This window comes from Heterocephalus glaber, unplaced genomic scaffold (assembly GCF_053883595.1).
Source record: "Heterocephalus glaber isolate CG9 unplaced genomic scaffold, H.glaber_assembly_v1.0 deba00001497, whole genome shotgun sequence".
In the NCBI taxonomy this organism is placed as follows: Eukaryota; Metazoa; Chordata; class Mammalia; order Rodentia; family Bathyergidae; genus Heterocephalus; species Heterocephalus glaber.
In genome coordinates this window covers 5,504,846-5,517,482 of record NW_028258320.1, presented here as the reverse complement: position 1 = coordinate 5,517,482, position 12,637 = coordinate 5,504,846, and the positions used below count along the sequence as shown (strand labels likewise).

General features: G+C 53.8%; 3 protein-coding genes across 15 annotated transcripts in view; 1 reads left to right on the top strand and 2 right to left on the bottom strand.

Moving 5' to 3' along the window:
- Positions 1–1,531: 1,531 nt before the first annotated feature.
- Positions 1,532–5,862, bottom strand: Rrp36 (ribosomal RNA processing 36). Its single transcript, XM_004846534.4, has 7 exons — positions 5,580–5,862; positions 3,982–4,129; positions 3,802–3,868; positions 3,623–3,727; positions 2,981–3,055; positions 2,775–2,892; positions 1,532–1,995 (listed from the first exon to the last, which is right to left on the bottom strand). Exons 1-7 carry the CDS (start codon positions 5,701–5,703, stop codon positions 1,859–1,861), a joined length of 774 nt encoding a protein of 257 aa, XP_004846591.1. The 5' UTR covers positions 5,704–5,862; the 3' UTR covers positions 1,532–1,858.
- Positions 5,863–5,987: 125 nt separating this feature from the next.
- On the bottom strand, positions 5,988–12,146 carry Klhdc3 (kelch domain containing 3). 11 transcript variants are annotated; one of them, XM_087184576.1, is made up of 12 exons: positions 11,945–12,146; positions 9,651–9,863; positions 9,309–9,485; positions 9,039–9,154; positions 8,812–8,883; positions 8,633–8,688; positions 8,475–8,542; positions 8,193–8,279; positions 7,941–8,049; positions 7,736–7,809; positions 7,538–7,616; positions 5,988–6,598 (listed from the first exon to the last, which is right to left on the bottom strand). In XM_087184576.1, the coding sequence occupies exons 2-12, from the start codon at positions 9,802–9,804 to the stop codon at positions 6,574–6,576; spliced, it is 1,017 nt and encodes a 338-aa protein (XP_087040702.1). In that variant the 5' UTR covers positions 9,805–9,863; positions 11,945–12,146; the 3' UTR covers positions 5,988–6,573. The 11 variants fall into 11 exon arrangements, with proteins under 11 accessions (XP_087040702.1, XP_021115448.1, XP_087040701.1 ...); XM_021259789.2 differs by having other exon boundaries at positions 5,988–6,584; positions 11,945–12,139; XM_087184575.1 differs by lacking the exon at positions 11,945–12,146 and adding an exon at positions 10,430–10,537 and having other exon boundaries at positions 5,988–6,584.
- The window catches only part of Mea1 (male-enhanced antigen 1), a 3,556-nt gene continuing 1,348 nt past the window's right edge, over positions 10,430–12,637 (top strand). Inside the window, exon 1 of one of the 3 annotated variants that reach the window (XM_021259793.2) lies at positions 10,430–10,551. In XM_021259793.2, coding sequence (XP_021115452.1) covers positions 10,488–10,551 — 64 coding nt within the window. In that variant the 5' untranslated portion in view covers positions 10,430–10,487. Of the gene's footprint in view, positions 10,552–12,219; positions 12,415–12,637 lie in introns of those variants that run through there. The other 2 variants (XM_021259794.2, XM_013072825.3) reach the window with 2 other exon arrangements.

Below are 12,637 nucleotides of genomic sequence, written 5' to 3'. Positions count from 1 at the left end.
GACAGGAGCTGGGAGGAGGGAGAGTCAGGTGGTAAGAGGGCATAGGCCAGATGGAAGGGACTGGCATCACCCAGGGCTGGACTTGGAATACGGCCCAAAAGAGAAAGAGGCCAGGGCTGGGGAGTTGCAGGGTGGGGTTGATGGCCACATGGCAGGTGCCAATCTGTTGGCCCATGGATGCCCTCAGGCAGAGGCAGCCAGACAGCAGCATGCTGGGGCTGTAGAGGGCTTGGGGCACCATAGTCACTGCAAGTTTGTCACCTGGGCACCTCTGTACCAGAAGTCACGGACTTGCCTGGGCTGGGCCGTGCTTTTGTCCTTTAGCATGTGCTCGAGTGTCAGCTTGCTGCTCTTCTGTGCTGTCCCCTGCTATGCATTGCAGTGGCCAGGCTAGCAAACACAGGAGAGACACTGGGACTTTCTTGAATTTCCACCCCTCCCATTGCTCCCCCTGCTGTATTCTCACCTTGACCTCCCCTGAAGCACTCCCAGGTCACCTGCCCTCATCTCTCAGAGGCACCTCCTGCTCCTCTGCAGTGAGTGAAGTCCCCAAATCTGAGTGTCCCGGACTTTGCCTCCTGTGCTGCCTGCCCTCAGCACACAACTCACCCAGCCAACTCTGCTCTGGCTGATCTGCTGGAACCCAGGAGTGGCTGAATTCAGGCACAGCCACCACCTGTCATCACCAACACCAGAGAACCGAGCCACCTCTGCCTTCAGAACCACCCAACAGGGCAGCTGGCTTCCTTTTTTAAATTTTTCAATACTAAGGATCAAGCTGGGCGTGGTGATATAGCTATAATCCCAGCACTTGGGAGGTTGAGACACAAAGATCACTGAGTTGAGGACAGCCTGCACCACATAGCGAGTTCAAGGCCAGCCTGAACTACACATGACACTGTCAAACAAAAACCTAAGGATCGGGCTGGGGATTTAGCTCAGTAGTTTTGCCGCCTGCAAGGACCTGAGTTTGATTCCCCATAATAAAAACAAAAAACAAAAAAAACCCCCTAAGGATCAAACTCAAGGGCAGTTTATCACTGAGCTACCTCCCTGGCCCACCTACCATCTACCCATTTATCCTTCTTATTTCTTACCTTCCCTATCACCTATCTAATCTATAGTATTGGGGGCTGAACCCAGGGCCTTCACACTGAGCTATATCCCCAGGCTTCTATTTTCTGAGAAAGCCTCCCTAAAGTTGTTCAGGCTGGGCTCAACTGTGTTATCCTCCCACCTCAGCCTCCCAGAGAGCTGGAATTCCAGGTATACACCACCACACCTGGCTCCTTTTTGAGACAGGGTCTTGCTAAGTTGCCCAGGCTGGCCTTGAACTTGCAATCTTCCTGCCTCAGCCTCTTGAGTGCTGGGATTACAAGCAAGCACCACCATGCCCAGAACAGGGCCCAGATTTAAATCGTGGGAATGGCCTCTCATTTGATTTCACAAGGCTTGGGCTTGGTTGCCTACCCCATACATAGCCCAATACAACAGTTCTAAGTCGCCCACAAAAACAACAAAGATACAAAGGTGCTAACGAGAATGTTTATGACGCGGCTCATATGTGAACAGATCCCATGGGCCCTCTGCTTCTCTACCAGAACTACTGGGTTAAGGCAAGGATGAAGGAGAACATGACTGCCTCCACTCAGAGGCAGTGTGGCACGGCAGTGGCCAAGCGACATTTCCTCTCCACTCAGAGGGCCGCCCAAGACCCCTCCTGTCTTTGAGCCAACTTGGTTCTGAGGCAACTGGGATCCTTGCCCTTGAACAGGAAAGAACCAGCAGAATGAGCCAGCCCCACATCAGCCCCACAGATCTGCATTTCCCTGGGAGCGGCAGACAGGACCACTCCTTGTTACTCTTTGCTCGAAGGCAGCTGTCTCCTGTCCTTGCCTGCGTTGCGACGCCTTTTTCGACTCAGGAAACTGTCTAGCTTCTTGCTGCGTTTCAGCTCCTTGAACTTCTCCGCTAGGGCCAACTGGCGCTGCTCAGCTGGACAGCAGGGAGAAAGCAAGCTGATGAGAAAAGAGGAAGCCGCCCTCTCAAGTTCCCCAGGCTGGGGTAGGAATCTCTGTGTGGGGACCAATTGGTTTTACGTGAACCCAGAGCCTTGCACTTGCTAGGCAAGCACTCTACCACTGAGCTGCACCCCAGCTTTAGCCATCTTCTCGAGTGATCCCAGTCTCACTCAACTGAGCCAATGCTGAATTCCTACTACTACTGAACTCCTACTACTACGTGCCCAGCCCAGCACACACATGTGGTGGGGGGCTGGGAGTGGAAGAGAGAAAAGACAATTTCTGCCATAACTGAATTAGGGATACAAGACTAGTTGCAAATAGTTCATCTCTACTATTCCCACAAGTCACCATGGGATCCAATATTCATTCCTTTCATTTTCATTTTCTTTTTACTTTTTTTTTTCTTTTCTTGAGACAGGGTCTTGTTATAGTGTAGGCTTGCCTTGAATTCACTATATAGTCCAGGCTGGCCTTGGACTCAGCAATCCTCCTGCCTCAGCCTCCCTAGTTCTGAGATTACAGATAAGCACTGCCAGATGTGGCTCTCCACGCCACCTGTCTTAAAAGAGCTCACCGAGGGCAGGGGATTTAGCTCAGTGGTTCTGGTGCCTGCTTTGCAAGTGCAAGGTCCCAAGTTCGATCCCCGGTTACCCGCCCCCCCAAAAAAACCTCACTGACCCTGCATGGTTCCCTGTCCCTGGGCTCAGCACTGTCCCTGTTACCACCCCACCAGAGCTGCACCCCACTCACATTTCTTGAGGAAGTATGGCCGATGGCCCTGCTGGGCCTGAGCCCGCTGCTCCTGCTTCAGGGCCAGGCGAAGCTCCTGCTGCCTCTTCCTCTCCTGCTGGGCCGCTTCCTGCTGCTCCTGGGGAGGGCAGATGGGACATGGGATGAGCAGGCGAAGGGGCTTTGATCACCCTGCCTCCCACTGTTCCCCATGGCCACCCACTCACCAGCCGCTGAAGCAGCTGCTGCAGTTTCTCATGCTCCTCCCCTGAGCGGTACTTCTTCAGCCGCTTCTTCACCAGCTGTACAGTGTAGAAGGAGCAGGACAGTTAATGCTCTGTTTGTCAGCTGAGACTCTGCCAAGTGCTATTCAAGAGTTCACAAACGCTAACATGATGAGGCTGTGAGGTAGGAATTTCATGATCCCTGTGTGCGTGTGTGTGTGTGTGTGTGTGTGTGTGTGCACGCGCACGCGTGTGTGGTGCTGGGGACAGAACCACACTACTGCTGAGCTACACCCCCAGCTCTTATCATCCTTCTTATGATTAGAAAGCCAGACAGACACAGTGGTACATGGCTATAGTCCCAGAAATCAAGAGGCTGAGGCAGGAGAATCACAAGCTCAAGACCAACCTGGACTACATAGCAAGACTGTCCAAAAAAAAAAAATGTAGAGAAGAAAACTTGCCCACTATACCAAAAGAAAACAGACAGAGACTAAGTAACTTGTGATGGTCACACAGCTAGAAAACTAATGAAATAGAATTTTAAGAGAAACAAATTACAGAAAATAATGCTTCCCACTCCCACCTGTCCATCTCTAACCCCTGTCCCCAAAGACCCCCACCAACCAGCCTCAGGCTGCCCACCTCTTTCTCTCTGGCTCGGATGTCATTCAGGAACTGATAAGTTTTGTCGAATACCTCAGGATTATACTCCCCTGACAGATCGTCGAAGCGGGGATCCCGCGCCACCTTCAGAGAGTTGGGAGAGTATCAGATGGACCGCTCAGTCTCCTTTCACTAAGTGCTCCCTGCCTCTTCCTTACCTTTTTACTGATGGGGACGACCTGCCGTAAAAATGGCACTCGGACCTTGGCTGACATTTCCAGAGGCCTACAGAGATATGAAAGGGTGGGTCAAGGGGATTCCAGTGTGGTCAAAGGCTTCCCGCCTGCTACCAAGCAACCCCAGGTACTGCCACCTCCTGGGCCAGGCCCGACTCTCACCTGTGCTTATCTGCAACACGGGCATTTTGGGCAGACGCTCTAGAACCTGGCTTCTTAGCGCTGTTTCCAGCTACCAACTCTTTGTGTGTCTTGGTCCCCACTTGGCTCTGCAGTTCCAACAGCTCCTCGAATGACATGTCAGCCATGCCTGCAACAGTGTGGGTAGGGGGAGGCCACACAACTAAGCTTCCAATCTCCCACACAAGAAAGACAACAGCCCATCCCCAACCCTTAGACAGCTGGTGTTTCCAGTGCCCCCACATGGACCAATCATTACTGTAAGTCCTAGGCAGCACAGGCTGCACTGCTTCTACACTCAAACCTCACTCGAGCTGTTTCAGCAAGCTGCAGCCTCTGCTTGTGGAGGTGGAAGAGTCAGATTTTGCACCCTCTCTTCTGAATTCACAGGTCCCCCCTACAGGGCCTTGGTGGCCCTGACTCAAGCTCTCAGCACCTCTTCTCCGTCCACACCCCAGCTTCCACACAGGTTTCCCAATCTCAGCCTCACTCTTCTGCCCACGAGACATTAAATCTGTTCTCTCTGCACACACAAACTTTACATCACAGCACCCCTGAATTCAAAGCTCCCCATGGCTTCCATCTTGCTCCGAGTAAAAGCCATGTCTTACAATGGCCTCAAAGTTCCCTTGTGACCGGCCACTGTATTACTTCTAATTCCAATTCCCAGGAATCGTCCTCTCACTCCCCGCCAGTCCACTCTCCTGCAAGCAGTTCCAGAGTAGGAAGGTGTGTTCCCACCTCTCATCCTATGCACGAGATCTTCAAGCTTTTGCTGAAATGTCACTGTCCCAGTAAGGCCCTCTCTGTTGTATTTAAAACTACAATCCCTTCCCCACTTTCTCTACATAGCCTTTATCTTCTTTTTTGAAAAAACTTAAGATACAATCCACATACCATAAAATTCATTCTTTTTTTTGGTACTGGGGATTGAACTCAGGTCCTTGCGCTTGCGCAGCAGGCGGCGAAACCACTGAGCTAAATCCCCCGCCCAAAATTCATTCTTTTGAAGTGTACAGTTCGGGGTTTTATTTCCTTTTTATGTACTAATTTACTTGTATGCCTTTTTAAACTACCCCCCCACACACACACACACTTTGAGACAAGGTCTCCCTACGTAACCCAGGCTGGCCTAGAAGTCGTGGCAATCCTGCCTCTGCCTCTCAGGTGCTGAGATGACCAGGCCCGGCTTTAATTGACCTTTCTGAAAGGTGAGCCGCCCAAGGGCTTTATTCACTTGGGTCCCTCCAACAGCTAAACTGTACCTACACAGAAGATGCTCAATAAACACCTGGGCAACTTGTTGCATCCCGACCTACTGAGCGTTCCCCCGGCGACCCAAAGCCTTCCCTGCCTCCGCGCTATTACTCCTCTCATATTTACCTTTAATAGGCACCTCTTTTGGGGGGGCACCGGGGATCGAACTCAGGACCTTGCGCTTGCGAGGCAGGCGGCGGAACCAGTGAACCCCCGGCCCTAGTAGGCGCCTCTCAACCCCCATTTCCCTGCGCTGCACGCGCCCCCTTCACAGTTCTCCAGAACTGCAGAGCACTCCCCCAACCCGGATCCCAGGCCCTTACCCTTTGGCAGGTAGCAGGCTGCGGCCCCCAGCTCCAGGTCCCCGCCGTCGCCCTCATTCCCGCTCTCCTGGGTCCCACAGGGACGACGGACCGAAGGCCCCGCGCAGGGACCAACTCTGGGCATGGGTGGCTTCCGCGGTGCATTGGAATGACGTCACTTCCTCCCGCTGCCACTCCCCTCCCCCTTTTCCGGGCGTCCCAAGGGCGGGGCTGAAGCTAGGAGACCGTCGATCCTCCCCAGCCCCACCCAAAGACAAAACGGCGCCCAGCAACCTGTTACCCTGCCAGGCCTCGGGCTAACACTTCTGCTGGGAACCTGGAACCTCGGGGCGCCCGCCCTCAGTCCCCCGAGCCACTGCAAACTCCTCCCTCCCTCCACGCTATTCCACAAGAACACGCCACGCGGGGCACGTTTTACTTCATTTTTATAAAACAAGAGCTGGCTGAGCTTCGGGGTGCACCAGCAGCTCGGGGAGGGGAAGGGTGATCGGTTGGGCCCCGCCTCCTCGGGTCCGGGAGAGGAGGTCGCGCGCCAGCAGCTGCAGCTTCTCGCTAGCAATGCTCAAGGAGGGAGGTTGGCACGAGGAGAGGGAAGCTCCTGAGGCTCGGACACTGCACGTTTCCCCCTTCTCCCCACTCGCCTCCCTTCCCAGCAGAGCCTGGTTACTGGATGGCCTGGGGCAGAGCAGAGGCCCAGGAGCAGCTGGAGGGAGGTGGATGGGTACAGAGCACCAAGGGGAAGGGGCCCTCGGCCCGACAGAAGAGGGACCTGGCCCTCGCTCCCGCCAGCTCCCCACTTAATTCACAGCACAGAAACACCTCTAGTCCAGCAACTCCACGTGGAGGTAACTGAGTCCGGGTCCAAGGCGGGCAGGCAGGTGAGAGGTGGCAGGGGCACTGAAGACTACAGCAGGCGCAGGAGGGTGGCGGCAGTCCTCCTACCCGTGGGAGGAGATGATCGGGCGACTGATATTGCTGTTGGTGGTCATGGCATTCAGCTCCCACCTAGAGGAGGGAGTCTTTAGAAAGGACAGAGGGGAAGCCCCTCACCTGAAGCCCAGAATTCCTTGAACAAAGCTATGTGCACAGCAATGCCTTTCTAAAGCTCAAGCACCCACAACCACCCACCTCTTCTTGTCAGCACTATTAGGTCTAAGGATTAGTCCCCACCCACCACAGATCCTGCCACTCACCCTTCCACCTCCTAGCTCAAGTGCATTTCTTGTTGATGTTTTTAAACCTGGCCTGACTCAGATCTCCTGCCCTCCCTGAGGCTTCCCTCACCTATCCTATCATATTAAAATTAAATTTCTCTCTTTTCCACAATCCTTTCATTCTACTGACCAAGTACCTCCTTATGCCAAGACCTAACCAGTCTACTTGGTGTCAGGCACTTGCACATGTGTCAATCCTGGGCCAGTCTGGGACCCAACCTGTATGCTCCATCATCAAATATGGAACACATAGACTCTCAGCAAGTAAGAGTTAAAGCGCAGTGACACTAGCAGAGGGAAGTGTCTCAGAATGACCCAGTGTAATAACCCTTGGTGCTTGATCTGAACCTAAGAAGGGAATTCAGGGGTGAGGAGTCAGGTCCTCCCTTAATTCTAGAACTAAGGTGATCCAGAGGCTCCTGAACTGTACTTTGCAATTAGGATAAAAGACTTAATCAGCCATTCTCAAATATTAACAAAAACAACTGTCTAATCTCAGGTCTCAGGAAGTGATGCCTCTGAGGTTCATTCAAAAAACTGGTTTCTTTTCAATATTATTTACCCAGCTGACAGTTTGATTACATGGTAGGCGTAGCTCCTTCCATCTCATTACTCACAAGAACATTACATCTCCAGGAGGACAAAAATGCCCGTGTTCTCCACACCGAGAGTGAGCTAATTGGGTCACACCTGTGCTGCTCACTCACCCCCAGCCAGTTCCTCCTTTGCAAACACTCACTGTACCTGATGTCATGGGGCAAACAGGACTGGTCCAGGTTATACTGAATCACTGCCAGTTTGCACAGAGTCTTCAGACTAGGGCCTTAAAGGGAGGAGTTGGGGGAGGAAGCTGGTCAAAGCCAAGGAAAGGTCCAGTCCTGGAGATCACCACCCAAGGACAGGTGCCCTGCCAGTGGATGCACTTCAGAAGTAACTACTTACTAAAATCCAAAATGTGTAAATCAGAATGATCTATGAGGTCAAATTCATCTCCCAGGCCTTCCTCAGGAGACGGGCTGTAGGGATCAAAAGAGCTGAAGATAAGAAGGAAAACTCCCCGCAAGACCCTCTTGCTGAGATACTTCCCACTCCCCTATTAGTCACAGACCTCTGCCTTTCCCTGAGCCCTCCCTTTTCTCCTCCTAACCTTGTACCCCCAAAGAGGACAATCTTGTCACCAACAATACAGCAGCACTGGCGCCGGCGGGGACACGGCCCCTTCCCCTTCGGTTCAATCTTTTTCCAGGTAAAAGACACTAAAGAGAGGTTTACACAGAAGTTCAACACCTGCCCGGTCCGGGTACCTCCACTACCCAGCCCCTCATCTGCTCAGGATGGTTATTCTTTTCCTCCCACCTCAGTTGCTCCTTGTTTCTCCCCTAAAGGTAGTGCTCTTTACCAGGGTTAAACTTCCAGAGGTCATGGAAGTGCCGGTTCAGCCTTGCATTATAGCCACCAAAGATGTACAGCTCCCCGTTGTAGCCAACTGGAAGGACAGAGGAGTGTCAAGAGTCTGGAGAGCAGAGGGCTGCACAGCACACGCCTGTAATCCCAGGACTATGGGAGGCTAAGCGAGGACTTTTAAATTCCAGCCCAGCCTGGCAATTTAGCAAAACTCTGTCTCAACAAAGAGTGAGGAAGATAGGACAGGGGACTCCACCCAGAAATAACAGATACTCACAGGCTGAGTGGCTCCGGCGCCCCTCAGGCAGCACTGGCGTTGGGGGACAGTCCAGCCAGGCTTCAGTTCTGGTGTCAAAGACGCGAATACGATTGCAATAAATCTCGTTGTTAGAGTGGAATGGCCCAAAGCGGTCGGCACGGCCCCCAAAGACATACATGTGACTGCCCAGCATTGTGGCGGAATGGAAGTCCCTCCAGCGTGCAGGGTTGCCCTGGGCAGAAGCAGAGAGGCAGGGTGGGTCAGCATGGATGTTGGGAGGGAAGCAGCTCAGTTTGAACTCCCATGATTTCTTCTATGAAGTGCAGGGCTTTTAGAAGAGGAAGAAAAGACAGACCTTCGTACAAATAAGAGTCCAAGTCATGGTGCTCGTATCCAGCTTGTGAATGTCATTGGAAAAGCAATCCGCCTGAAAAGAGAAAGTTAGAAAAGAGGGACCAAGGTCACACTGACTCTCCAGCCTTCCCCTTAAACCTGCAAACAGCCAAAGCCTCCCATTCCACTGTCTTATTCCCCCTTCTCTTTATCATTCCCATACTAAACCTCTGCTTTCCCCAGGCTTACCAGCTGCTCATAGCCCCCAAAAATGTACATAATCTTGCCGAAGACACAAGCAGAATGTCCATCCCGGGCTCCAGGAATTGCTCCCAACACACGGGGTGTGGACCATTTGTAAGTATCTGAAGAAAGTGAGAGAAGGAGCCAGGTCAGCACCCTCGGATGTTCCCTCCTAAACTCTGGGTACCCTGTTCCCCCTGGCTCAACCAAACCTTTCCCAGGCCCCTAGGCACCATCTGGCAGAACACAGCTTCTCTTTTGAGACCCCCTACTCACTGATATCAAATGCGTAGAGCACATTGCAGGCTCCTTCAGTGTCATTCCGCCCGCCCCAAAGGAAGACCGTGTCATCGATGAGGACGGTTGAGTGTCCATATCGCATGTAGGGAACCACAGGAGCCTGCCCTCGGATGGCCGGCCTCACCGGGGGCAGCTTTGTCCAACGCAAGGATACTGTGGGCACAGCTCTGCTCAGCCCTGGGAACCTCCCTTCAGCTGTCCACCTTTTCCCAACCATCTCCACTGCCCTTGGGCGCAGGGACTACCACCAAAATTCAACCAGCCGCCCATTCCCCTCCCTGCCGTGGACACCCAGGGACAGTGACAGCATTTGTTTACCTGCATTGAAAATGTGAACATCTATCTGTCGCAGCGTCTCATAGTCTTCACCAGAGCAGTAACCCCCAAAGGAGTATACTCGGTGCCCAACAGCCACTGCAGCATGGTTCACCCTGCGTGGCCCTCCCTCCAGATGTACCGTCCACCGTAACATCCCCTGGGCCACTGGTCACAGCAACATGCCCCCCCGGCACGGCCTGCTGCCTCTGGTACCTGCTTACAATCAGGGCCACGGGCTCCTCAGGCAAGGCCTCTGGCCAGCTCACCAAGACTGCCCAGGACCAGCCTTCACCTCTAAGTGTCACCCTAGTGTGCCTCCCACACCACCCCTCCACAGGGACACTAGTTAGCTCAGATGGCTGGCCCTGATCCCAGGGAGCTAGTAAGGTCAAGGAGCAATCCTGGGCCCTATGCTCTCCCACAACAAAAGATGGGGCTGCCTCAACCTGATTGCCAGCTCAGACACTGGTGATCATGGTTGGCCCCCACCCCACTCATGCAGCTCCACCCTCTCCTTGGTTTGGAACAAGCTCTAAGCCCCCTTCCTAGGCGGGTGTGCTCCCTTGTCTCTGGCTCTGCTGTCTGCCACCTCTCTAAGAATCTCTGTGCTCTTAAAGGTGGGGATATCAAAATACACATAGCTATTAATAGCCCGGCCAGGCCTGGCCAGCCCATTGAAAGCTGGCATGGGTGCTTTAAAGTAAAAAAAGCTTTTAGAGTAGAGCAGTGCCCCTACCCAGGTCAGGGAACCCCATTACCACAGTTGATTATGCCCTCACAGGGAGTTCTTGTCAAGCTGAGCCGCTGTCCCTCGGGTCACCCAGGGCCCCCACAGGCATGAAGAGTTCCTTTGACAGCTGTGCCTGGTATGCTGCCAGAACTGGAAACTTAAGCCAGGAAGGTATGTGTATGCTAGGTCTGGGGGTAGGGAAAGAGGTTTCCTCCTCCTGCCACTTCCCCAACACTGTGTGGTAGAGAATAAGCCATTTCCAGCAGTTCTTCCCCTACTTGGGCCCCTGAAAGGGAGTCAGGGGTAGGGTGTGTGCTGGAAGGAGAAGGGAAGCAAAAATGCCCTAGGGCAGGACAAAAAGAAAGAGCCAGGCAAGAGAGCTCACGGTCTCTTAAGAGACAACCTACCAACTTGGTGATAATTTGAAGGCTCTTTCAGGCAAACCCTTTTGCAACTGGCAGTGCCTCTGCTGGCAGGCACCTGCTGGGTTTGGGCAGATCATCTGCTCCCTGTTCAAAAAGCTTGGCAAACAGAAGAACTAGGCAGAAGCCCAGGCACAGAAGAAAAAAAAAAAAAAAGCTCAAATAAGGGAGGCCCCTTGTAGGAAGGAGACATGGCTTTCAGCCGGTTTGCCAGTCCCACCCATCCAACATCCCCCAACCCCGCACCCCAGCTTTAAATAGCCATCCTGCCCAACCTGAAATAGCCCCAGCCAGAAGCTACTCTCGATTCCTTACTCCAGTTCTCAATCCAAAGTATGCTGGACCTGGGCTTGTGGGGGCACTTAAGACAGGTGAAAGGCTTAAAAAGCGAAGTCCTTCATCTTCCCCACAGCCTCTACCTGCCCTTCAGATACGGCCAGGTAAAGCAAGAAGTTCACACAGTAGACACAAGCAATGCCACCAAAGGTGGACAAAGCATCTTAGCTTCTCCTCCATAAGGACAACTCAGACTCCAGAAGAGCAAGCCCCTGGGTCTCAGGGGCTCCTCTAATCTGGGTCTACCCAATCCTCTATCCTTATGGCACTTTCAAGCTGCTTCTATTCCCTTAAAGTATTGATCCCCCTCTGTGGCTCTTCTTAATCTGGAAGCTTTCCAGTATTCTCATTTCTCCTTCTCCTACAACTCCCAGATCCACCCAAGAAACATCCATTTTTCTACCTCCACGAAAGGAAGAAAAACTAATAATTCACTGTCCTCTTTCAGCCACGGATATTCTTCCCTGAATATGATCCCATCGCTCTCTTCTCTCTGCTGAGCCTCCCCCATCACCACACACACTTCACTCTTCCATTATGCTCAGCTTCCTCGTCCCCCTCACAACCCAGCCTTCCCTCAATTTCCTTCATTGCCTGCTCCAGGCACCAGGTCTCACCCAAGTGTCTCCCCACCATCCTCCCAAACCCTTCGCTTCCCCATTAGCACTCTCCTTTCCCGTCATCCCCCGGTCCCTTCCCACCCCCACAGCATCACTCTCGGGCCCCTCCCCCACGACTACAGCGTTAGGCAAGAGGGTCACCAGCCCCCCTAATTCTTTCTTGCCCCTCAATCCCTCCTAGGCTACCTTGCCAGGCCGGGCCGGGGTGGGGTCGCGGGTCCTCGCACTGCCTGCAGCCTAGAACCCGTGGCGTGCCAACCGACGCCTAGGTCTCCAACGAGATAAACACAGCCAGTCTCAGTCTTCCGGCGGGCAGCTAGGAGTGCACGCGCGCGGTCCGACCTCCTGGAGCCTGGCTCCTCCTGGGACTTGTAGTCCACAGGTTTCCGGAGGCGGGTCGAAAGGGCTGAGGAGTGCGCCGGACCCTATGTAGAGATTCTGCGCATGTGCAGAGCTATGTCAGGAGCGCGGGGATCACTGAGTAATGTAGTCTTTTGTTATCTGAGCCGGGGATGGCAGAGGCGGGGCAAGGGGTGGACTTCTTGTCCTGACTTGCGTCAGTGAGGGACACGGGGCGGGGCTGGAGGACCCGGAGTCCCTGCGCGTCTCGGCGGGCCGGAAGTGAAGGTGCGGGTCGGGCCTCGGGCTGCGAAAGGGTGAGGCCCTCGGGGACCCTGCTGCCGAGAGTCGGTGGGGGCAGACGGGGACGTCGCTACCGGGCCTGAGGCGCTTTCGCCGGCCTGTACCGAGGGGAGCCGGGAGGAGCGGCGATGCCTTGGCAGGGGGAGTCGGCGACCCCGCATTCTCGAGATCGGAGGGGCGTGGCGGGGCTCTGGGTTTCTGGAATGGGGGGCGTCGCAGAGTGGGTGCTGGAGTTTT

Excerpts from the sequence above, each read along its gene's own strand:
- Rrp36 (XM_004846534.4), bottom strand. The coding sequence starts at position 5,703 with ATGCCCAGAGTTGGTCCCTGCGCGGGGCCTTCGGTCCGTCGTCCCTGT. Across the intron at positions 3,869-3,981 it reads CGTGTTGCAGATAAGCACAG|GCCTCTGGAAATGTCAGCCA; the intron begins GTGAGAGTCGGG and ends ATATCTCTGTAG. Across the intron at positions 3,056-3,622 it reads TCCGAGCCAGAGAGAAAGAG|CTGGTGAAGAAGCGGCTGAA; the intron begins GTGGGCAGCCTG and ends TACACTGTACAG.
- Klhdc3 (XM_004846533.4), bottom strand. The coding sequence starts at position 9,804 with ATGTTACGGTGGACGGTACATCTGGAGGGAGGGCCACGCAGGGTGAAC. Across the intron at positions 8,884-9,038 it reads TTGGGGGCTATGAGCAGCTG|GCGGATTGCTTTTCCAATGA; the intron begins GTAAGCCTGGGG and ends TTCTCTTTTCAG. Across the intron at positions 7,810-7,940 it reads GTCCTCTTTGGGGGTACAAG|CCCGTCTCCTGAGGAAGGCC; the intron begins GTTAGGAGGAGA and ends TGATCCCTACAG.